Source organism: Idiotropiscis lumnitzeri, chromosome 6 (genome assembly GCF_059441095.1).
Source record: "Idiotropiscis lumnitzeri isolate Australia: NSW breed Sydney's pygmy pipehorse chromosome 6, RoL_Ilum_1.0, whole genome shotgun sequence".
NCBI lineage: Eukaryota > Metazoa > Chordata > Actinopteri > Syngnathiformes > Syngnathidae > Idiotropiscis > Idiotropiscis lumnitzeri.
Window position 1 is genome coordinate 9980417 of NC_142396.1, and position 24101 is coordinate 10004517.

General features: G+C 40.3%; 2 protein-coding genes across 3 annotated transcripts; one reads left to right on the forward strand and one right to left on the reverse strand.

Annotated features, from left to right (window-relative positions):
- Positions 1–1302: 1302 nt before the first annotated feature.
- slc28a1 (solute carrier family 28 member 1) lies at positions 1303–9105 on the forward strand. 2 transcript variants are annotated; one of them, XM_088298806.1, is made up of 18 exons: positions 1303–1405; positions 1622–1722; positions 1792–1868; positions 2558–2649; positions 4269–4458; positions 4523–4664; positions 4916–5029; positions 5561–5635; positions 5752–5832; positions 5935–6015; positions 6138–6263; positions 6362–6492; positions 6568–6736; positions 6828–7025; positions 7127–7208; positions 7316–7414; positions 7493–7598; positions 8036–9105. In XM_088298806.1, exons 1-18 carry the CDS (start codon positions 1402–1404, stop codon positions 8154–8156), a joined length of 1989 nt encoding a protein of 662 aa, XP_088154932.1. In that variant the 5' UTR covers positions 1303–1401; the 3' UTR covers positions 8157–9105. The 2 variants fall into 2 exon arrangements, 1 of the variants encoding a protein (XP_088154932.1); XR_015844100.1 differs by lacking the exon at positions 8036–9105 and having other exon boundaries at positions 7335–7414; positions 7493–7545.
- A 478-nt stretch (positions 9106–9583) lies between these two features.
- alpk3a (alpha kinase 3a) lies at positions 9584–23614 on the reverse strand. Its single transcript, XM_088298823.1, is given in 16 exon segments — positions 9584–10742; positions 10827–10875; positions 11640–11857; positions 11933–12021; positions 12104–12378; positions 13267–13302; positions 13385–13512; positions 13987–14134; positions 15089–17798; positions 20377–21739; positions 21841–21958; positions 22185–22306; positions 22649–22681; positions 22965–23093; positions 23536–23569; positions 23572–23614. Coding segments are annotated over 16 exon segments (5835 nt in total). The 3' UTR covers positions 9584–10402.
- Between the last annotated feature and the right edge of the window lie 487 nt (positions 23615–24101).

Consider the following 24101-nt stretch of genomic DNA (forward strand, 5'->3'; position numbering starts at 1 on the left):
AGGAAGGCGAGATTAGAACTGATGACCTCTGTGAGGTGGATGTGCTAACCCATCAGTACTCTACTTTTTTTTTTTTTTTTGGCAAAGCCTAAAAACACTTCCAAAAACGCTGATAAACATTTGAGCTTTACAAATAGTTATTAGGAAAAATGTATGGATGGTTAGCAAATCATCATTGCATAACATTGTCATTTTATAGACAATGCCTTACCTAAAGCCATGTTTAGAACCAGTGTTGTATATCTTCACCGTGATCATTTTCATTAAATCCTTCTGGACCATGGACCAGCCCGTTTTACAAGAGGCCAAATGTAGTTTTGCGTGTGACAAGAAGCCAGTATGCAGTAAGCAAATGACCAAAGTTCAGTAATTAAAAGCAATCATGTATTATTTGTGTAGTAAATATGACTCTAGATTATACTCTTTTATGGTACATCGAATGGAGGAGATTGCTGTGGATAACATCTGATTAGACAGGTTAATGTACTAATTATGTTATAAACACTTGGAAGACATTTAACTATCCCAACATAAATGGACTTTTCCCTCTAAGGCGAATTATAATTCTAATGCATTTTTTCCGCTATTATTTGATTACTTTCTATTCCAAGTGCATTTCCCGTACCAGTGAATATAGGGCCTATTCTTAAAATCGAATATAGTTAAATCTCAAAGTTATATCGTGGGTAAAATTGATTTGTTTGAGAAATGAAAAATATATAAAAAAATATGTTTTTTTGCAGAAATATAATGGTATCATCTTGTTATGAAGTTGAAAAACTTAAACACATTTAATAAATGTTAAAAAAATATTTTTTGTTGACCTTATTTTTGTTCTTTTGATCTTTTTATTTGACCTATCAATACAAATACGTAAACATTCCCCTGCATGCCCAAATTAGACTTCAAATGGTTTGTTGTCTGTTTTGTTTGTGTATATTCTTACCTTACTGCTAGTGTCTTTCCAATACCTGAAAATATATTCCTAAAATAAAAAAAATAAAATTGAATTCTCCTGTTAAATTCTGGTTAAAATTGATTCATTTTTATTTTCAAAGTTTTAGATAATATATTTAAAAATCTTTATTGTAAAATTATAATTATAATCACTATCTTATCTCCTTCATCACTAGATTCTCATTAATTATTTGAAGGAACTCTCACTTAAAGATCTGTTATTTGTGTTTGCATCCAGGTAGAAGCAAAGTATTTTAAAATGAGGTCCATTAAAACAGTTTATGACCTCATCCACGCCTTTGTCCCGTTGCTCCAGGGCTGATGGGAGCAGTACTCAATGTTTCTCTCAGTTAATGATAAGATGTTTAGTGGAGGGCAGGATATATTTCCCCGCAGTGTATTGGACAGGGCACCATTTGACAACAGAGTCGAGGAGCACACACAATGAGTAAGCCATTAGCTCCACTTTCTACCTGTTTCTTTCACACTTGTCTCTTGGCTTTTGTTTATTTATTATTCCACTTTTTTTGCAACACGCCTGTTTTTTTTTAGTTTTTTTTGTTTTTTATCACACGTTGGCCTTGCAAATGCAAAATGTTTTGTCGCTCACGTCGTCCTGATTGTTAAAGCTTGCACAAAAGGGAAGGTTGTTTGTGTCTTGCAGTGGACAAAGACAGTTTTGAACTCAAGAATGGAAGCCTGACCAATGGAAATGGAAGCCTGGCCATTGGAAATGGAGTGTACAACCATGGGTTTGAACCAGAGGTATGTGATACTGTTCATTTTTGAAAAGAAGTCACAATGTTTTCTTACCATTCACCAAAATGTACTCAGGAGGGCATCACAGGTGATACGAGCAACACTAGAGAGCAAGCGGAGCGGTCTAGAGAGGGACGGAGATCATACCTAAGGTGTGTCTGGTTAATTTTGGTGGACCACATTGTGCCTTGTACTGCTCTTCATAAACATATTGTACTTGTACTAAATCCATTGCAGGTGAACTTAATTTGTCCTGTAAACTTTTGAATGTTGAATATTTCAGTAGTTTCTGCACACCTTGCTGTTCTCCATCAGGGAGCTCAACAACAAGGACGTCCACGTCTATTCCTTTTTGCGACTCTCCCAATCTCCCTGTAGCTCTCTTACAACCTGCTTATGAAACTATGTGAGCCTCTAATCCATAGGTGTCCCACGCCGGTCCTTGAGGGCCACTCTCTTGCATGTATTACATGTTTCCGTCTTCCAACGCACGTGATTCAAATTATCACCTTAGCAACAAACACTGCGGGAGTTCATAGCAATCCTGATCAAAACATGCAGGATAGTGGTCCTCGAGGACCGGAGTTTAGCACCGGTGCTCTAAGCTCAGTGGCTGTTTTTGCTCTATTGTTAGCTGTCTGTTTCAATACTAATTGAAGTAATTATGATTTTGTAATATATCCATCAAGCACCCTGGGTGGTGAATTTTGCCATTAAGGTACTTGTTCCAGGACAGCAAGTTGTTGCAAAATGGAGTGAATTATTGAAGAGTTGCACATAGTTGTGGTGGTTTCTGATGTATGCGCAATGGAGTCTTAAGCAGATTTCTTGTGTTCTTCAGCAAAATTGTCAAGCCGCTTAACGCTGCTGAGGATTACTTGAAAGATCACTCCAAAATCTTCACGTACGTTTTGCTGGGCGTACTCGGAGCAGGTACTGTAACTAATTTTTTACACCAAGTTCCACACAAAAGAATAATTGGCTCTCCAATTACCGTGATAAGAAATATAATTGAAATCTTCATCCCAGTGTTGTAGAATGCAGTTTTCAAATGACAATGCAAACTCCACGCAGGAAGGTCGTGGCCCTGGATGCTTAAGAAATGCAGTCAACATAGATTACATACAATTGTTTGATGAAAAGTTTAAATGATAAAGCCTCACATTTGTTTGCATTATTGTTGTAGTATCATTCAGATTTTCCTGATTTATATTTACGGGCCCGGCACACTTGTTTGGTAGAATTTTATAAAGGGGTCAAAGTGAACGCTTAAAAGACTGCAAATGAAAGACATTAGTAAGTTAAAAATTAATTGAAATACATAAATAAACTGTCTTCCATATTAATTCATACATGAAATAATTCAGTATAATAAATCTGGTACTGTTTGTTGTAATGCAGATTACAGTTAGATACGAATACATGTGTAGACGACCTTGAAAAAAAACCCATTGCATCAAAATCACAATGAGATAAATTTTCAAAATTGCTCTGCCATAGCTATAAGTTTTCAAATGTTTAACTGTATTCATGTTTCAGGGCTCTTGACTAACTTTTTACACTGTTCGCACTGGTGTGCTCAACTTTTTTAACACAGAAGTTAGAGTCCCCCAAATTTTCCACTGCATTTGCATTCAACGCCGCAAAACAAACAAAATCGCTACATATCTTGTCAGGCAATACTGACTGGTAAATGATTAACACCCAATCTGGTTATGATTAAAATGCTAAGCACAATTCCACAACTCAGCGAACTTACTCAAAAGTATTGGTGCTAGAAGTGCTCTGTGTCCATGTTGGTTTTGACTTTTGAACAAATCTGGCCTTACTTAACATTCAAGAAGTTCTTATCATCCGCAGCTATTTCCACTGGGCATAGGTCACTCACCTTGACAGGTTTTTTAGAATGATATATATTCCCCAAAACTATCATGATTAAAGGATAATATTGTCGATGTTTTTTTTTATGCTACTGATATTACGATAGAGCATCTTAATTTGTTTATATCCTTTTTAAAGTGCAAATGGCTTTTTATTCTCAACAATATTGACATCTGGAATTGAAATTTAGAATAATGAATAAAATATCTTACATTGTAGATCAATTAAAAAAATAAATAATTAAAAATAATAATAAAGTATAACAGACTCAAGCTCTGTTCATAAAAAATGCACTTAAGCAAAGATGAAATATTTGGTATTTGGTAAAAATAAATAAATAAATAAATAAATAAATAAAGAGTTCCTGATACCTTCCTCACCTGTCCCTCGAAAGATTGGTTGCACTGGTACGACCTCTTATATATTTTTTGAGCATGCCTTTGAGAAATTTGCGTGCCCGGCCCCCCAAATTGGTCTCGGTCTAGAGCCCTTTGTTTTAAATATTGTAAATTGCATTTGAATTTAATTCAGTGACTCTTTCGCATAACACCAGAGAGTGTACCACACTTTGTGAATGAGTGACCAAAGGTCACTGATTTCTGAGCAGTTACTGACTTGAAACTCTAATGAGTGTGTGTGCCCGTGTGTGTGTGTGTGTGTGTTTTCTGTAGGTTATTTGGCATACTTCATTGCAGCCTGTGTTTTGGATTTCCAGCGGGCCACCGCTTTGGTGGTCCTCACATGTTTGGTAGTTGTGTCCAAGTCCTATGATCTTTTGAAGAAGTACCAAGGAAAGAGCATCAGTCGCTGTTTTAAACCTGTTGCACGACTTTTGAAAGCCAACAGAAGATGGCTCAAATGGTGAGTTGAAGTCGTTGGGATGCCCTTACAATGATGTCCAATTGATGGAGCTTGTGTATGTCAGGGTCTTCATCGTCATTGTGGTGGTCCTGCTGGCGTTGTGGCTCGTGCTAGACACGAGCCAGCGTCCCGAGCAGCTTATTTCCTTCGGAGGTGTGTGCATGTTCGTCCTGCTCACGTTCCTCTGCTCGGCACACAGGACAGCGGTGAGTTTTTTTTTTTGTATTGACGGATAATTACCATAGCGACCGTGCCTTATCTCGACACTTATCTCTCATGTGTTTTGCTGAGACTTTGGATATCGCTCGGTCTTGTCGCTGCGTGCATCATCCCGAGGGTTTCGCAGAGTTGCTTCCTTGCGAAAACATTTTGTTTTATGGCAGCTTCCTGACAGATAGCGCGACACCGCCTTTGTGATAAAAAGTGTGATGTTGTCAACATCTCTGTTCACTTTTAGGTGACTTGGAGGCCTGTGTTTTGGGGCCTCGGATTGCAGTTCTGCATCGGACTTTTTGTCATCAGAACCGAGCCTGGATTCATAGCTTTCCAATGGCTCGGACGACAAGTGCAGGTGCATCGACTTTTACAAGCTTTTGTTTAATCGTGTAATCGTGTACAAACACCTTTGATTCGCAAAATGTGCTACCGGTACCACTTTAACTTTCAACTTCAATACATCTGTTTTTAATATTGAATAACTGTTTGTTTCGAATGAAACAATAATATTAAATATAATACGTAGGACTGTTTTTGGGTTAAGAAGGTTGAGAACAAAAACGGTGCGGCAACAATGTTCTTCCTTGATGTGTCAAACTTTCTGTTATTTAACCAGTGGAGGCCTTATCTTATACCGGGTAACACGCTTGTTTAACAGTCTGGATCACATGCTTATCTTTGAAGATACTTTATAATCATGCTGGGTTCACGCGAGGGTTCTCATGAAGATGGTTGTTCCGAGAATAATTCATTATAGGGCTAAATTGCACTCACTATCTTTACTGAGTTGCTGTAAAGCGTCCCGTGACTGAAATGCGAAATTCTGGGGTTATAATGTCATTTGTTCTCAACATAATATAATCCATGTTTGTCTTGTATATTTCAGATCTTCCTGGACTATACCAAAGCAGGATCATCATTTGTTTTTGGAGATTTGATCAACGGGATCTTTGCTTTCCAAGTCAGTAGCCGTGCAGATGATGTGTAATTTCATGTCCTGTGCACATGGATAAAAACGCACGCATCCAGTTGATAATAAGCAATATTATCGTGTGTCTCCGTCGCCGTCTTCCTCAGGCTATGCCTATCGTTGTGTTCTTCAGTAGCGTGATGTCTGTGCTTTACTTTCTGGGCTTAATGCAGTGGCTCATCCTGAAGGTAAACATTTAGCTCATATTAAAGGTCGGCAAAGGTTAAGTGCAAATCACTTACACCTGATTTCTAACCACATGTTGTTTTTATTTTTTTTTACACATGCAGATCTCATGGATTATGCAGATAACAATGAGAACGTCTCCCACAGAGACCTTGAGTGTTGCAGGCAATATATTTATTGGCCAGGTAATCTTGACAAGACTCAGTTGTGTTTTTTTTTTTTTTAATTTATTTATTTTATTTATTTATTTGTTTTTTTTTTTGGGAGTCATTCACCCAGCTCATTCTTTCCTGCTTTTGTGCGTCAGACAGAGGCTCCGCTGCTGATTCGGCCCTATTTAAAGGACATGACCAAATCTGAGATCCATGCTGTTATGACTGGAGGATTTGCCACAATTGCAGGCAGCGTCATGGGGGCATTCATCTCATTTGGGGTAAGAAGATATTTTGAAGAGAAAAGAATGTTGCGAATAAATTATTACCTTTTGAGATCATGTGAAAAAGTTGTTCAATGAACCATTTTATTCTGCAGATCGATGCATCCTCCTTGATATCCGCCTCGGTTATGGCTGCTCCCTGTGCGCTCGCCTTCTCCAAGCTTTCCTTCCCAGAGACCGAAGAGAGCCAATTCAAGTCAGAGGAGACTGTCAAAGTGGCTTGTGGGTGCGTATGTGTTGAGCGGTTGCGTATTGTTTGTCTGTTGAGTTGTGCTCCTCAACATTTCTCAATCCTCCTTAGAGAGGAGCGGAACATTCTGGAGGCAGCCAGCAGCGGAGCGTCAGCCTCCATTGGTTTGGTTGCCAACATCGCAGCCAACCTCATTGCCTTCCTCGCCATCCTCGCCTTCATTAACGAGGCTCTGAGCTGGCTCGGAGGCATGGTGGGATATCCCGATGTCACCTTTCAGGTATGCCATTGCACGATGAAGAAACATCCATCCACCACCTGCTTAGCGGGTTCAATTGAACTTGTATGTTAAAATCTTGCCTTTGTTGCAGTTATTGTGCTCGTACGTTTTCATGCCCCTGGCCTTCATGATGGGAGTGCCGTTTGAGGAGAGTTTTACCGTCGCCGAGTTGATTGGCATCAAGCTTTTCCTTAACGAATTTGTGGCCTATGAGAAATTATCCACACTGAGGAGCAACAGAATCAATGGACTGGATGCAGTAATTGGCGGGGAAAGACAGTGGATTTCAGTGAGTACACACACACACATATATATATATATATATCTGTTTTTGTTGCACCCCTAATTTCCAGTGTTTGTTGTTTTAATACAAATGTCTTTTTGTTTCAGGTCCGATCCGAAATAATCTCCACCTACGCTCTCTGTGGCTTTGCCAATTTCAGCTCCCTTGGCGTCATGATTGGTGGCCTATGTGAGTAGTATCCCCATCATCCTTCATCTTTTTTTTTTTTTTCAAGTATACACCAGCATCCTGTCGCTGTACTGTTGTTTGACACAGAGCATTTTCTCTTACCAAAGCCTCTATATGCCCATCTAGAAGAACTGATGTCTCAGCTCTGGTGTTGCGATCCTTGATCACAGCCACATGCGTCTCGCTTGTCAATGCTTGCATTGCTGGTAGGTTGCACTTATATTTCGGCTTCTTTAGAAATTATCCTCCCGCGCATTGCTCTTACCTTTTTGACCTCCTCCAAGGGATCTTATTCGTTCCTCCATTCGACTGTGTGAAGTTGTTCAGTGAATCGAATTTCAACGGCACAGATGTGAACGTGCAGACCTGCTGCATGGACCTCTTTGGAAGGTAGGCCTTGTTTTTAGATCCAAACTGAAAAACTCTATACAGTTAAGCCCTACGTGAAGTAGCCCTTCTTTTCATGTTCTTCACGCGGCTGCGTGGGTTTTCTCCAGGTACTCCGGTTTCCTCCCGCATTCCAAAGACATGCTTGTTAGGTTGAATGGATGCTCTAAATTGTCCCAAAGTGTGATTATGAGTGCGGATGGTTTGTTTGTCTTTTTGTGTGCCCTGCAATTGGCTAGCAACCAGTCTAGGGTGTACCCTGCCTACTGCTCAAAGACAGCTGGGATAGGCTCCAGTGCCCCCTTGTGAGGAAAAGCAGCTCAGATAATGGATGGATGGATGTTAAGATGTACCCTTAGACAACAGACCCAACGATTGATCGTGGGAAGATGTCTCTTCGAGCGGTGACCATGTACTGACTTATGTGACTTTTTTTCCAGTGCTGTCAACAACGGGACCATCTCATTCGAGGGCTCGTGGAGCATGGTTAAAAACGCCACCGTGTATTTGGCCAAATGCTGTCAGTGCTGCGGTGTCTCTCAGGAAGCACTTTGTTTGTGAGGGAAGACTTATCTGTATCCTTGTATTGTAGTTCGGTAACACCCGTTGCCACCTATGTATAAATGTCAAGACTCAACTTGGGTAAGAAAATATTTTCTTAAGTGTACCTTCTGGTATTCAATATGAGACTTTACCCAACATGATTGAGTCTTTTTAGGCAATTAACACTTTTTTAATCTTTCTGTATTGGCACATGTTTAGTTCAAACAGTAGCTGTAAAAAAACTACACACCCCTATTTATATTCAGTTTTTTGTGATATAACAAAATGAGACCAAGGTAAATTATTTCAAAACATTATTTCCCCGACCATACATTGGGAAATAACACAATTTTCTCATGCGTGTTGAAAGATTTTCTTTTGGTCCAAAGAAATCAAGATTGTTCATAATTCCAAAAAGTATGTTTAAGGTATGCTCATTAGCCAAAAGAATGACATTTGTAGTGTTATAGTTCATATTAATAGTGAAAAAGTTTTTAATTGTTTTATTGTTCTTTTATATCACAAAAATTTGTGACTTGAAAAGGTGTGTGTGGACTTCTTACACTGACTTTGTAAGAAACTAAAACACTGACAATCATAGGAATTGCCTGTTATAATGAAAATATTTTGTAAGACGGTGTACTACATTGACACTAGAAATCGAACAACTATGGATATAAAGATTTAGATTTTTTGTTTTTGAGATTTCTTTTTCAAGTGAATTGCATACTGTCGTATGTTTTAAGATAGATGTACAGTATTAACTGCCATGTATTATATTGTAAATTAATTAAGAAGTTGAATTTTATAACTTGTTCAATGTTAAAAGAAAAATAGCTCAGGAAACCTTCAGACGTCAGCTGTTTGATGAATGTAAATAGCCCAAAAGTTTATTCATAATTTTTAAATGGATTATTATGTATAGGGATGTACTGTATAAAAAAAATAAAGACTGGGCTGAAATGTGTACTGAAATATGAATCTCACTCAAAAACCAATGTTTTAGATTTTTATTAAAAATAGAAAATATATTAGTTTGACACGGTGTGACATTTTATAAACATACATTTATATATCTTTGTCTCACATTCACTCGTTCTGATACACATTTGAGCCAATTACAACATTTTGTCCTTTTGTCGCCACACTCTGAAATATAATAAATTGCGTCACACTCTCATGTGATGCTCACTATCTGCTTGATTTTCTTGCCATGCAAGTGAAAACAAATCTTTTTTGAAGCCAACTGCTGACTCTCACTGATCATTAACCAAGAATCCACGTATCCATGCCAGTTCTGTTTGGAATTTTAATTTCTGAACTTAAGCGAGAGATATCAAATGTTAGTGTCGAAGCCTGAATGTTCTCAGCTTAAAAAAAAAAAGTACAAACTATTCTATCTGACTTGGTTGTACTTGAGCTTTGCATAGAGAGCGAAATCCTGCGTGTGCTCTTTTGCCTACTCTGCCCAATGTGTCCATGGGTCGGCTCCAGATAACGGCATGGAGCTGAATCAGCAGCTTTCAGGTCACAACTGCCAACGTACTGTGTCTGCGTAGCAATGAGCTGCACAGTAATATTGTTCAAATGACGGAAATAATGGCGTATCTGTAAGTGTGATTGTTTTTTTTTTTAAGCAAGCAAACTGCAAAAACAGAAATCACTGGACTTAACTCATTATTTCTGCTCACACATACACTCACTTGGCACAACATTAGGTAAACCTGCAGGTGTACCTAATGAAGTGTCTTGATGACTTCTCATTGAGTTGAATTGAACAGCGCAAACTCATATTTACGCTGTACTTTTTCTGCAAGCTGTGCTAAAAATCAAAAGGATGCCGCCGCACACAGATTTTGCATCACAGAATCACATATGAACATGCAGTGTGTTGTACAGAATTTGTCGTCAGATGTGGACAAAAAACAAAAAAGGGACATCTCTCTCGTTCTATCTCTCTTTCTCACTTCTTCAAGAATACAGTCAGTGTGGACGGGTAAATTGCCATTTCTGCTACGACAAGTACTGTTAAGAGTCCCGTGTGGAGCTGATAAGACTGCGGCACGTGTTCAGTCGCGTATCGTCAACTCCGAGGCCCCGTGCAGAAGAGTTCAGTGCACTTTCACTTCTGCACCTTCTTTTATTTTAGTCACATTTGTAACAGGGATAATACATCCCATGGTTCTTCGCGGTTTTGTTTTAGATAGCAAGAAACTCCTATTCTTATTCGATTAAAACTGAAGAGAAACAGCTAAGACACTCTCCTACCTCATTTCAAGAGCGTCAGTAGTTTCTACAGGCTTGAGTTTGCCGTTTGAATCGTCCTCAGTCTCCTGGACTTTCCTCGTCACCTTTGGGCTCACATTAGCCTTCCGGCTCGTCTGTGGGCTGTGTCCTTTCCGGTGTGGCTGGGGGCTGCCGGAGCCCGTTGTCAACTTGCGGTTGAGCAAGGGGCTCCTGGAGCCCTTCACCTTGGTGGTCTGCTGCTGGTCTTGAGTCTTGAGCGGGCGCAAGCCGAGAAGTCCGCAGTAGTAGTTGCACTGGTGGACCGTTGGGAACTGCTCAAAGACTTCTGGAGAGCTGCAGTCTGTCAGGCCTTGGTAGCTGAAACACAGAGATGGTGGCTTTTCATTGCAGCTTGATCTCTAGCAACCCAAAACATCAGTGTTCGTTAATTATAATACAAACCCTTTTGACTTGGTCGCCACTCTAACATTTGTAATCTTTGTTTCAACGCCTGTAAAAACAAACAAACAAAAAAAAAAAATCAGAGAATCAATACTGAAATATATTTGTATTTATTTATTTATACATATCTATATATTTATCTACGGTAGGCTATAAGCTGTAAAAAAATGGATGGATGGGTACCGTAAATCCCCTTTTTAGACAAGCCAAGTAACCCTATCGATATTCCTCTTCGGAAATATATATATATGGTAACAGAACCGTCACAGTAGCGAAGCAGTTTAATGCATTAGTAAGTCTGAAGTTTAACACTTTTACTGCTTCAGAGGTCAGATGCCACCTGTATATAAGGCAGAGGTGGGGAAAGTACAGTCCGTTTTTTAAAATTCGGCACACTGAGCATTTAGAGTACCAATTGTCCGGTAATAACTGTTGTATGTATTCATCCATTTCAAATTTTTCATTTTATCAAATAATAGGTTGGACAATTATAATGAAAGTTTAGTGAAAACAACAAGGATAAATGTAAAATCAAATAAATGATACTACATGTTTTACACACACATTTTAACAAAAATGTATTTCCTAGGAATGACCTGGCCTGTTTGTCCGTTGGAAAAATCAAATGTAACCATTGAGCACAAATCCTATTTCACAGTTTAATATACGTAAACTGGGTGAAATTGCTAACCCAACTCTTCTGGGCCCAAATAAGTAACGCAATCTTGAGAAAAAGAAACTCCATCTGCTCAAAATCCACACATGCACGGCGTGTGGTTTTGGAAAACAACCCAGCTTTTTTTTTTTTTGTACCTTCCATGCGGGTAATAAGTAAATTGCCGTGCGTCCACTGGTGAATCCAATGCTGGAAGGTGCTGCATTTCTGTTCCATCTCAGAGGCACTTTGTGCAATCAGGTGGCCTTTGGCATCCGTCACACAAAACTTGAGGAAGACTTCCCCCAAGTCAATTTCCACTGTGGCGTACGGCACAGAGTTGGCGGGTCGATACATCAGGTATTGAGGGATGACTCTGCAAGCAGAAAAGACAAATCATACTTACAAGGACTTAGTAGCAAAGCCTTTGTGGGCTAGTTGTGTGACTTACTCCAGTGAAGAGCCAAAGTTGTCAATGACTCTTGCTTCAGCTGCAAATATTTTACAATATTCCCGGATCATGTTCTGAATTTTGCATTCCTGGCAGAAGAAATCAAGTCAAAGACAACAACGTGAGGCTTGTTAGCATCAATTTAACCTCAAAATATTTCCTCCCACTCACTTGCTTCGTCATCTCTAGATTTCTTTCTATAAGGTTGTTATCCTGCTTGGTCCCGTAGGCGATGGGGTTTGGAACCTTGATGATGCACGTGCTCCCAGATTCATAGACAGGATTTAGGCCGTAGATGACTTTCACTCTGCTGGCTTTATGGCTGCAACCCTCGCCGATGTGCGCCGTCTCTGCCATGATGCGACCAAAGTACTTGTCGCCCCAGGTACCCGAGTTGGCGAGGCCTTTGGTGAACAGCAGTGGTGTCATCTCTATCTCCTCTCCAACTAGAGGAAATATTACAAAGTGGAACTCATTAAGAAGAGGGATTCAAGAGCATGGCCGTCGTCTAGATTTGAACACCAAACCTCAGAACTGTGAGGTCCGTCATGCAGCCTAACTGCAATTCCATTCATGCATTTTCTATCCAGTTTAGCCTGTTCAGGGTCACGGGAAGCTGGAGCTTATCTTAGCTGACTTCAGGAGAAAGGTGAGCTACACCCTGGACTGGTCATTAGTCAAACACAAGGCACATACAGACACAGACAAACTTTTACTCTAACATTCACACCACACCGTCACACACACTGCATGCAGAACTGGCTAGTCAATCGTGACTCCATCAATGACTCTTAACTTTCCTGACTGACTGTAAATCACACCCATTTTTTTAAATCTAAACTTAAGAAATCCCTACTGGAAAATAATATCAACTCAAAACCCTACTATTCATATTCACACTACATGATTTCTATGCAAATATTGAAATTTCATATATTGGATTTTTGCTTTTTTTTTCAGAAGTGATGAAATGGCATGAAATGGCCTGCGACGGCTAAAAACGCAATATTAATCAGCATGCCACATTTACACTTTTTGGTCTGCATGGAACACATTCTTGGAAAAAAAAATGTTTTTGAGTTGCCTTCCCCTTTGATGTCACAAGTTTTTTTGTATTTTATAATCTCCCCGTGAATGTTGTCTGAAATATTAATATAATTATTAAATAAAAATTGAGCATATAAATAATTTCAATACACATAGCAACAGAGGGACTATATCAGACTCTCTGGTTGCACGACATAACTAACTAAGCAACTGAACAAAACAGTTAAAATTGAAACAAGTTTAAGAGTATATAATAACATTTTCTGGTTCACCAAAGCAGAAGTTACCTTCCAAATCATCTCTGAGAAGTATATCAGACAAAACTGTGAAAAGAAAATGGAATTTTTCAGAAGTCATGATTTCATTGAATGGCTAAAGGGTTCGAACTTGGATGTTGCATCTTACTGTCGACACTGAGGAGGAAGTCTGTGTCGTCAGTGCCGTACTCGTTGTGGATGCTGCAGCCGTACACGCCGCAATCTTGGCTTGCGGCCAGAACGATCGCAAGTGCCACTTGAGTCTCATCCCCTGCACTTGAAAACAACAGGCAAAAACATCATCACCCCGCTGAAACAGTCAGTGACCAGATAAGGACACTAGGTGTCGCTATAACACAAAGGACAGCTACATGTAGCAACACGCTGCAGTTACATCAAGCGAAAGTGCATATATATAGATTATTAATGCCCCCGGAGATGGGAAAAATATTGTGTCGTATTACAGTTGATGCGTCTAGCCAGTTTCCGTGTCACAGCTGTGAGGTTGACAAGTCACATGAGCTGTAAGTCTACGCACTGTGAATATGAGAATGACAGAAGGCCACGGGGTGCTCTCAATGTCAATAAATCTTCATCCTAATCCTTGTAGAATCATTTGTTTTATATCATTACAGTTTTATGGCCAGCCATGCTGTCCGTATATCCCCCGAATAATAGCGCAGAGATGCCATTCGGCCAACAACTTGGCAACGGCGATCTGTGTTCGAGGTGGCGATGAAGTCCATCTACCTTCTCTTGACCTCCAGTATTTCCACTTCATCCCTGAACCATTTAATGGTGGAGTCGGAGAGCACATTGAAAAACTGGCACCACAGCTTTAGGTGTCCGGAGGCATCTGGGAAAGGCTCCCCTCTGATCTTACGGATGACCTGTGGAGCTGTTGGCACATGGCCGCAAACATAAATACACACAGCATCAAACAACCTCTCTAATGCGGTTCCTAGAATTCTGTTGGAACGATGCCAGACTTTACAAACTACAGATCCAATATTACTTAACTAACGTCAGCACAATACAGTGTTTCCTATGCATCTGACTTTTATAGCGCTACTCATCAACAAGAGTTTATCAGATCTGATTTTGAGCCGACATTCAAACCCCGGACCTCTTGAGTGTGAGACAGACCAACTTTTAGTAGACTAACAATGAGCTTAAGTAAATCACCTTCTTCCATCAAAAAAAAAAAAAAAAAAGCTTTTGTTTCCTGTTCAGTCGCAATAAAATCATACAGAAACTAACAAGCGATGCATGGACCGAGGCAAACATGTAAATTTGTTTCCAATTAATAATGCCTTTATTAGTCCCACAATGGGGAAATTCGAGATTCGAACCCAGGCCTCCTGGGGAGACTGGGTCCTGAACGCGGCGCCTTAGACCACTCGGCCATCCTGGCAGCCACGAGATTCGAACCCAGGCCTCCTGGGGAGACTGGGTCCGGAACGCGGCGCCTTAGACCACTCGGCCATGCAATTATAAAGTCAAAATAAACTGCTGATCAACTTAAATGATTTTGAAACAGTGAAATATAACTGACCTTCAAGTTAAGACATCAAGTATAATTATAAACAAAACAGGGAATTCTAAAAATAATTAATAATGAATGAAACTTAAAGTCCTTCTCATGAATGATTAAAAAAAGTCACAGTCAGTTTCTAAAATGAGGCTTCAAAATTTTGAAAAATCAAGCCTTTCTCTCCACTCTCAAACAACATGGGCACCTTCAAATGCACTAAAACCACACCCCGTTCAGCTTTCAACTGTAAATCAAATAGCTTGAGCTAGCTTGCAAGCTAACAGGCTTGGTCCCAGTAATTGGATACGAGCTTCTTACCTTTCAGTGGGTCAACCTTCTTTTCAGCAACTTTTTCCTCTTTAACGGCTTTGGCTGTCTCGTCTTTGGGTGGCTCCTCCGCCACTTTGGGAACCTCCAGCGTGGCCTTCCTGCGATTCACCAGCGGCGAGCGCCTCTCCATTGGAGGGGTGTTTTGTCCAACGGGGGCTTGGAGCAAGGCCGCTCTGCGAGCCTGGCTGGGCGACATGTAAGGGCTCTCCTTCTTGTTTTGAGCTTCCAGCCCAACGGCAGCTGCGTCCGCATCCTCTTTAGGTTTCGGCATGAAGATTTTGCGGCGCGCTCCCGAGGCCAACTCCTCGGGCGTAGCGGAACGTATAAGTGAAAGACTGTCCCTGCGTTTCAGCCTCGGGCTGCTTTCACAGGACAGCGATGATGTCGGCGTAGAGGATGTCGGGGTTGATCCTCCACTCATGTCTTCATCCGGCTTGTCACTTTGACGGTCATCCACTGTGATCACAGGGACCGTCATCCCAGCATCGCTCTCTAGATCTGTGGTAGCCTTGGACATATATTTCCGGATACTGCCAGGGCTCAGTGACGGGTGAGTGGGGGGTTTTTGTGTGAGTCTCTCAACGGGGGCTCTGCTTCTGAGGAGGTCCTCAACAGTTACGGAAGTGTCAATCTTCACTTGTTTTAAGGGTTTTGCCTTCAGGATTTCAAGGGAACTATCGTCCTCGGTGGTTTTACTTAATGAAGGCGCACTGTCATTCCTCCTTTGTCGCCCACTTTCATTTGGCATAGAAGGCGAGTTCTCGGGTAGACTTTGTTCGGAAATGTCTTGATTTTTTCCAGACATAGCCGGCGTGGTGCTTCCAGTGCCAAACTGTGTTACACTCTGTGAGACCGGCAAAGTTGCAGTTTCTGTCCTCTCATTGTCAGTTTGCTTCTTTAGTTCACTCTCAGTCTCGTGACAAGTGACAGATATTGGCGGTACCATAAATATGGGCACGGTCGCCAAGGGTTGCAGAGAATCCAGAACATGCGCTTTTACAAATTCATGATCTTCCTTGTCATCGCGGCATGAAACATTTATTTGGGGAATAGTTGAATAGTCTACCTGAGGGCGCTTCTGACTACCTTTCATTCGTGCCTGATCCTGCACAATTATTTCTGTCTTGTCGTCTAACCGTTCAAGCTCCTTCATTTCATCTGAGCGTGATGGCTTATCATTTTTAAGATCTTTCTGATTTGGTAATAAACTTGAGGAATCAACAATATCCTGGGTTATAATTTGCGGTTTTAAATGTTTTTCTAAAATACTTGGCTCTGATTCTATCTTCTTGAGTGCTAGTATAGTTAGCGGCAGAGTACACTGCTTGGGTTGAGGCGGTATTATTTCAAAATTTGGGACAGCAATCTGTTCTTCTGTGCTTTTATCAGACACAGTTTCTTTGACGTGTGCTGTGTCGTCGATGCACAATGATGCGAGCGGAACATTTTCTGAGGGGCTTTGTTGTTTGACATTACGGTCTTCATGCATCATGTCTGAAGCTTCCAAAAGACTTATTTCAACCTTCTTATTATCTTTCTTATTTGTAACAATCTTCACTGACTTCTTTTTTAACTCATTTGCAACTGCTGGTGCTTTCTTTTTTGTCACCGTATCCGAAACTTTTTTGTAAGTTTCAGTAGGTTGTACAATCACCTGCTTTTGTTCTTTTAGATTGTTCAGATTTTCTTCTATATTTGTTGGTCGAGCATCAGTGAGTCCTTCCTTCCTTTCACCTCTCATCTCACAGTTTCTAGAACTGAATTCTGAACTCTGTGGTACTCTATGGTTTGGGTCTTCTTTGCTTTCATCTGGGAAATATGGCGTGCATTCAGGCCACATTTTTAGGTCAAGCATCTCGGGGGCTGCACCGGGTCGAAATTCAACATTCATTTCCTGAGTCATTGAAGCACTTTCAGGCTCGATGTTTGCATGATCGCTGTGTGAACTGCTCGGCGAACTCTCCATATCTGAGGCAAACGTCTGATTGGGTGCTTTAATGTCCCTAATAACGACTGCCTCTTCCGGCAACGTCGGTGTTGATACAGATACCTTTACATCGGGACGGGGTTGCTCTTTTAAATTCTCTTCAGCTTCCATGCATAATTTCTTGGCAGGGTAGTTTGCATCTTTGTCAGGTTTACCCTCTTCCAGCATAGGCGGGGTAAATACAGTCACTTCAGTTCTGTTTAAATTGGCTCTGGGTAGCTTCCTTAATTTCTCTTCAGTTTCCACACATATTTTCTTCGTAGGGTAGTTTACCTCTTTGTCAGGTTTTCCCTTTACAAGTGGAGGCGGAGTTAAAACAGCCACCTCATGTCTATTTATATTGGGTTGAGGAAATTCTTTTAATATCACTTTATTTTCCACATGTGATTTCTTGGAAGGTTTGTTCACCTCTTTGTCGGGTTCGTTGTCTTTAGCCGTCTTTTCAATACGCACCTCTCCCCTTTGCAAAGCATCAGTGCTTTTAGTCACCAGAGTTGAGCTAACACTGGTAGGAGGAGCTTGGTTATCTTTTAAAACGTTGGACGGTGGAAGGAAATTTGGGCTGTGTGATATGAGAGGCTTATCTTCTCTTGTTGGAGGTGTAGTTTCTACAGCAAGGTGACTCGGCTGTGGTGAAGTTGCCAGGGTATCTTGTGGGTATGAGAGAACCATATCCACACTGGAGACCACCTCAGTATGTTTCTCTTCAGCCTAATGGAAATCAAATACAACATTTTAGTGCCTTCCCACATTCTTGTTTGCTTTTCTTAAAAAAAATTCCATTCAACTGACTTTTTTGTCGCATTTATGCATGAATATGATCCAAATATATGTTTTTGGACTATATAAGCTTTAACATAATGTGATAAGACTCAAGGTTTACACATTTTAGAGTAGAGACATTTGCCACCGAGCTGTTTCACTATAAACAGAGTGACGGGATACATTCGTGTTATTTGCAAGGCAGAGCAGAACACCAAAAGTGTAAAGACAAAAGATGGTAAAAATAATAAAGATCAATAAAATTGATATTTTATGACTTGTCACTTTATCCCAAGTGTTTTCTCTATCTTGTTCCAAATAAATAGTATCTGTGTTTACACAGGCAAGGGACCAAGAAAATGTTTTGATATTTGAACAATCTAAATCTGGATGCAGATAAGAAGATGAAGATTGTCATATTCACGTCATATTCAATTTTACATCTTGAGGCTAAAGTGGAGATACATGAATGTCATTTTCATGTTGAAAAGGGCATGGAAGTTTACGAACTGACGTTTCTTGAACTGCTTGTGTCAGCTCTTATGATATTTTGAACTAAGACAAGGGGAATTCCTGAACATTTTGGGCACGTGTGTGCTGCTTACACAAATAAAGGGTAAATGAATGATAGCTCAGCAGAGACTAACCATGGGAATTTGTATTTTGCTTGATCACAAAACTGTTCAAAACAAATGTTAAATCAACTGTTAGTCTGTTCAGGAAAAAAAAAATGTGCACACGTATAGTGTTTATGGTGTTTCTGGGGACTTCCCTTCACTGCTTATTCGTAGTGTTAACACATTTTGGATGTATACATGGTGTTATTAGAAGCTCCGTGTAGCTTCGTGACAACAAGCTACGAAAAAAATGAAGTTAACGCTTTCCATGGTGTCATATGAAGTCGAAAAACAAAGCTTTGGCTCTGGAATCTGTGTGTAAACACAGTGTGCGATTGTGTCACTATCATGCAAGATAACAAAGATAGAAGATTAAACTTCCTCCAGTCACTCAACCGTGAGGTTTTTATTAAGGCGTTACCATATTAGACAAACAGTTATAGTTCCACATTACTGAAAACAAATCAGCATTCCAGTGGGCTCACTTTGAACCTGATGTCTTCAGTTCCTCTTCCCACGTGCCACATGCCAGTAGCAGTTAGAGAAGTCATTACACCAGTACAAACATCAGCTCATGCTCACTTAATTCAGTCTACAAAAAAGGACATATCTGTTTTTAAATTGTATACCATTTTTTTTTTATTAAAATAAAAACGTCTGAAATAGATACACTGTTTTTCTTTTGGTGAAATTTCGATGATCAAAAACGGACTGTTTTTTAATTGCCATCCATAATCTGAGCCACTTGTCTTCACGAGGGTCGCGGGCGTGCTGGAGCCTATCCCAACTATCTTCGGGCAGTAGGCGGGATACACACCTGGACTTATTGCCAGCCAATCGCAGTTGACGCAAGCAGACAACAATTTTTAGCCGCTATTTGAAAATGTATCATTCTGTGTTAATGGTTGAGTGATTTTGCAACTACAAGAGTTCACATGCCATGGCACTTTTTTCATTAATCAATATAGCATTAATAAACACAAATTGAAAAAAAAGTTGTATTTGTTAAAATGGGGCTTAGGAACAACCTCGTCAAAGAAATCCATAATTAGGCAAAAATAATTATATAGCTTCAATACTTGCAAGCTCAAATGTCATTTTCAAAATCACTGGCAAATATCAAGTTTCGGTGATAGCTGCAATTTTACAGTCCATGGATCATCGATTCTTATATATTGCATAAGCAAACCAATTCTCCGTGCTCGCCACCAATAAGGGAAGCATTGCCTTCCTGTTGTCTGCATGAGGGTTTATTTTTAGTCTTTGGGGATACTTTGAGAGGGTTAGGGGGGGCTATTTGCAAGGAATTTGCGAAATGTGACAAGAACCTCCTTCTCATGCTGAGGCCCGCCACAAAAGTGACTCGACTAGCACTCAGACAGATTGTACAAAGCCTCCACGTAACGTGAGAGCTGTCGTTGGCATTCAGGTTTCAGCAAGTCCTCTGACGCATTTCTGTCTCACTCACCACCGCCAACACAGGAGATGTTGCTCCGGCCTATTTTACAGTGAGTCGTAAAGATACACAACATCCCCCGCCCCCACATATAACATTACAGAGTGATCTGCTTTTATGGTTCCTCATTTCTTCGACACTTGTTTGACTTGCATCTGTTTGGTGATGCCAATGCGACAAAAGCGGGTTCCAACTGGGCACGCTGAGTCATTGCATCAACAGTTTGAATAGTCGAACTGCCACACCTTAGCCATGCACGTCTACCTGAATTCTCGAGTGTGCTTCCCACAACAATTTTTTTTTTTTTCATTAAATCAGTTCCTTAGTGAACATAGTGAAGGATTTAACCCTTGCGGGGCTTGTGTGCACTCACTATCTTGTCAGGCAAATGCAATCTAAATATAACTCTGAAGTCAAGTGACAACCAGCTGCTTTTCAAGACCTCTGTGCATACCTCAGTCGGAACTTGAAGACCGGACAAAGGCGTTTGTTGGCCTGGACTGCTGATCCCTGCACCCGTTGATACTTCCATGTTCTCCAGGCGAAGCCCGGCCTCTCGGCTACTTCGCCAACTATGTTCTTCTGGGCTTCCAATGGTTAATTCAATTATTGGTGACTTTGCAGTGTCATCTTTTACTTTATGTTCTTGTGCCATCGAGAGTTTCTTTGACACAGATTGCTGGTTTACATCCATGATCTTTGGAGGCTCTTTTGACTTATCAGTTTCCATAGGTACAACTTGGTCCGTGTGAGCTTTGTCCATCTCGGCCCGATGCTTATTGTAGAGCCGATATGATGGCGGTGTTTGTGATTGTGTAGATTTCGGCTGTATGGACTTGGGAAGGTGGTCATGTTCTTTATCTTTGTTTTCAATGTAATCATGAGAGTCCTTCTTAGCCTTCCCAAAGAGGAAATCTTTGACCGTGTGCAACATGGAGGAGATGGATGACTGAATGTTATGATGGTCATGATCCTTAAGAGACTTTCTGTGATGTTTAGGGTGATCTGCCTGATTTGACACTTCTTGTAACCTTTCCTTTTCTTTCTCCCTATCTATAAGAAAATCTTTTTCTTTGATGGTCTCTTTCTCTTTTGCTGTTTCATGCTCTTCCTTCTCTCCTTGCAACTTCTCAAGTCTTCCTTCTTTTTCGATACTTGCATTTTTGATACAGACATCCATTTCCTGAGGTTTTTCCAGTTGAGGCGAGGTCTCGCTTTCTTCAGCAGTCTCAGACTGGATTGTCTCTGATAAAAATTGGGCCAAACTGATCCCGCCGTCATAATGGTTCTCACCTCCATTTCCATTCACATGTTCTCTGTTGCCGTTGCTGCTGCTGCTGTTTGGAGTGGTGTTAACGCCAGCATCGACACCATTGGTGATCTTTGGTTTCTTTTTGGCCACGAGTTCCTCAGGGGCCGGTATGTCCTTCTCCAGACTATTGTCTGTTATTGCAGAGGCTGTTTCTTTGACGTCAGAGCTAACTCCATTGGCTCCTGCAGCAGCGAACAGCTGCTCCACAGCGACACGCTCATTAGCTGCTTGAGCTGACTCTGGTGGAGGAACTGGACGTTTCCTTGGAGGTGGTTCCGGACTAACACGTGGTTCCTCTGTCGGAATATTGTCCCTGATGCCCTTCTTGTTCTGTTCTTCCAAGTCTTTCCGCTTCTTTTCCGCTTTTTGCTTCAGCTTGGCAAAGAATCTCTGGTGGATCTTGAACTCACTCATGGTGCCCACTTCCAGTACCCCCGAGCACGAGACAATACCTTTGCTATTGCTCGCTGAGACCTGGTAGATAGCCGCATCATCCAATGTGCAACTAGAAAATGAAACACCTATTAAATCAAATGAATCAAAATCTGGATTTCCAGTCATTCAAAAAAATGGAACTTTATCATTTGATAGTTGTGCGTCACATACTTGTAAATATGGAGGGTGTGTGTTTTCCCATTTTTGTGGATCTCATACTTAGGAAGTCCACAATAACGATCCATTTCCATATCATCCTTATACCATTTCAGTTCTGGAACTGGATAACCTATAAAAAAAATAAATAAATTAAAAAAAAAAACAATTAAAAAAAAAATTAAAATAAAAAAAATAATAATAAAATAAAAATAAATAAAAAATAAATAAATATAAAACACTCCAATTGTACCTTGGACAACATTAATTTAGTTGTTTTACATTACAGTTACAGCAACTCTCATATTATAAACATCATGGATTTGAAAAATATAAAAAAAAATTGAAATAATATATACCTGATACGATGCAGCTGAACTTTACGTTACAGTTTTCCGACACAGCCTTGGACTTTAAGGTGGTCTCAAAGGATGGTTGTATGTCCTCAGTAAGCTGAGCCATGACTGAGCACAAAGTACTCCTGCAAGTACACAGACGTTTCAATCAATGATACGTTTTCACTGCTGTAACATTTCAGAGGCGTCCTCACACTGGTGCAGTACATTCCATTTTCTTTGAAGGAAAGTGGTTAATGGACTTTACTGCTAGTGGAAAGTCTGACACAGAGACTTTTGGGAAACCAAGGAAAACAGGAATGGCAAATGCAACATTAAAAATGATGTTGGTCACTGAAACTGAATGCAAGACTGGACAAAACTAGAAACATCAGCAGTTAACACGTGTGTAGGTTTCATTCTTGGGGGACATCAGATTGCGTGGTTAAGATGTTAGTTTGGAGGAATGTTTGAAAAGTATGTATTACCTCGTTGGCCTGTAGTGCGAATACCTTGAATAGCTAGTTAGAGAGGAGGCAAACGCAGGGTTGTTAATGAATAGCTGAGAGTTCTGGAATTAACTCATTGATACGAAGTAGGCAATTGGTGTCTCTCCTCTTCAACAAACAAAGCACATTGACATTTTTGTTATTCTGATTGGTTTTGCCCTTATTTTGTGTACATTTTTGGAGCGCCTTTCTGTAAGATCTATATCAATCTGTTTTGTCTTAATCACCATACACAATAAAATGTCTTCTTTAACATAATTGCAGTACGTAATGTGAGTGGATTAAAAACGCATACCTGTTTTCTGGCCTAACATTTGAGAGGTAATTATTGCGGGTTTCGGTGCGGCCATTTGAAGAGCTGCTGTCCTCTTCACTGAAGCTGCTGGTTCTCCCATTGGCAGAAAAAGAGCGAGTCATTGGCCTCCTTGAAGTCATTGTGCACTGCAGTAATTCACCAAAAAATGTGAAATCCACTATTATTTTACCACCACCCCAAAAAATTGTAAAAAAAAAAATTATAATAAAAAAAAATCCGGAGTCACGTCCTCTGCTGGTCAGAATTCACTGCCTTGGATCGCAGCTGAATTTTGTTATTCATAGAAAAAACCCTAAAAATCAAGAAAAGAAGACACAAATTACTGGAGCAGACGTAAAGTTAATGATATATTCATACACTACTCAGCGCACACTTCAGAGTCCATGCTTGTCCTTTCTGACCAGGAAAAGTACTTGCATTGGAGCAAGTTATAAATAGTTTGAGCTATCAAGTTGTAACCATACACAAGCACAAAACAACTTTTCTTCAGGTTTACATGCTAAATTCCTGTTTTGGGGTCCATATACACACAATAAGCGTTCCAACTTACCATTGAAATGCTGTCTGCGTTTCTTTGGAGCCCGTGTCTGTGAAGAAAGCCTCTGGAACTGCCTATCATAGGCGTGCATGTGCTGCCAGCAAGGCCCTATTTTTAGCGGGCCCACAAATAGGTGCAAGGGGTCATTAGATTTTCCAAAACTACACTTTAGACTTAACAATGACGTCTTAAGTAATCAATATTTAACAATTAACATTTAAAGGTGCTCTATTATCTAAATGAGTTGTGAAAGATTGTCTGGTCTTGTGAAGAAACTATGGAAGGCTGCATGTGAACATTGAAAACATTGGATGAAAGGCTCACGAATGGATGCAGCCAATGACGTATGTTACCCACTCAAATTGTGTTGCAATACATGGTACAAACATATAATGCAGCTTTAATTTCATACCAAAGAGACAAACAAAAAACAGTCCTTGCAAACATGTTGCGTTTTAGGCACAAATCCTTAAATAGACTTTGGTTGATATATTACTGTTTAATTTTAACACATGGGAAAATTTATATTGGGATAAATTAGGGACGACGCACTTCCACCAGGTTTACACTCTGGTATC

Bases quoted from the DNA above. Each gene is read 5' to 3' on its own strand.
- slc28a1 (XM_088298806.1), top strand. The intron at 4,665-4,915 runs GTGAGTTTTTTT...GTTCACTTTTAG, and splicing joins GCTCGGCACACAGGACAGCG to GTGACTTGGAGGCCTGTGTT. The intron at 6,737-6,827 runs GTATGCCATTGC...CCTTTGTTGCAG, and splicing joins ATCCCGATGTCACCTTTCAG to TTATTGTGCTCGTACGTTTT.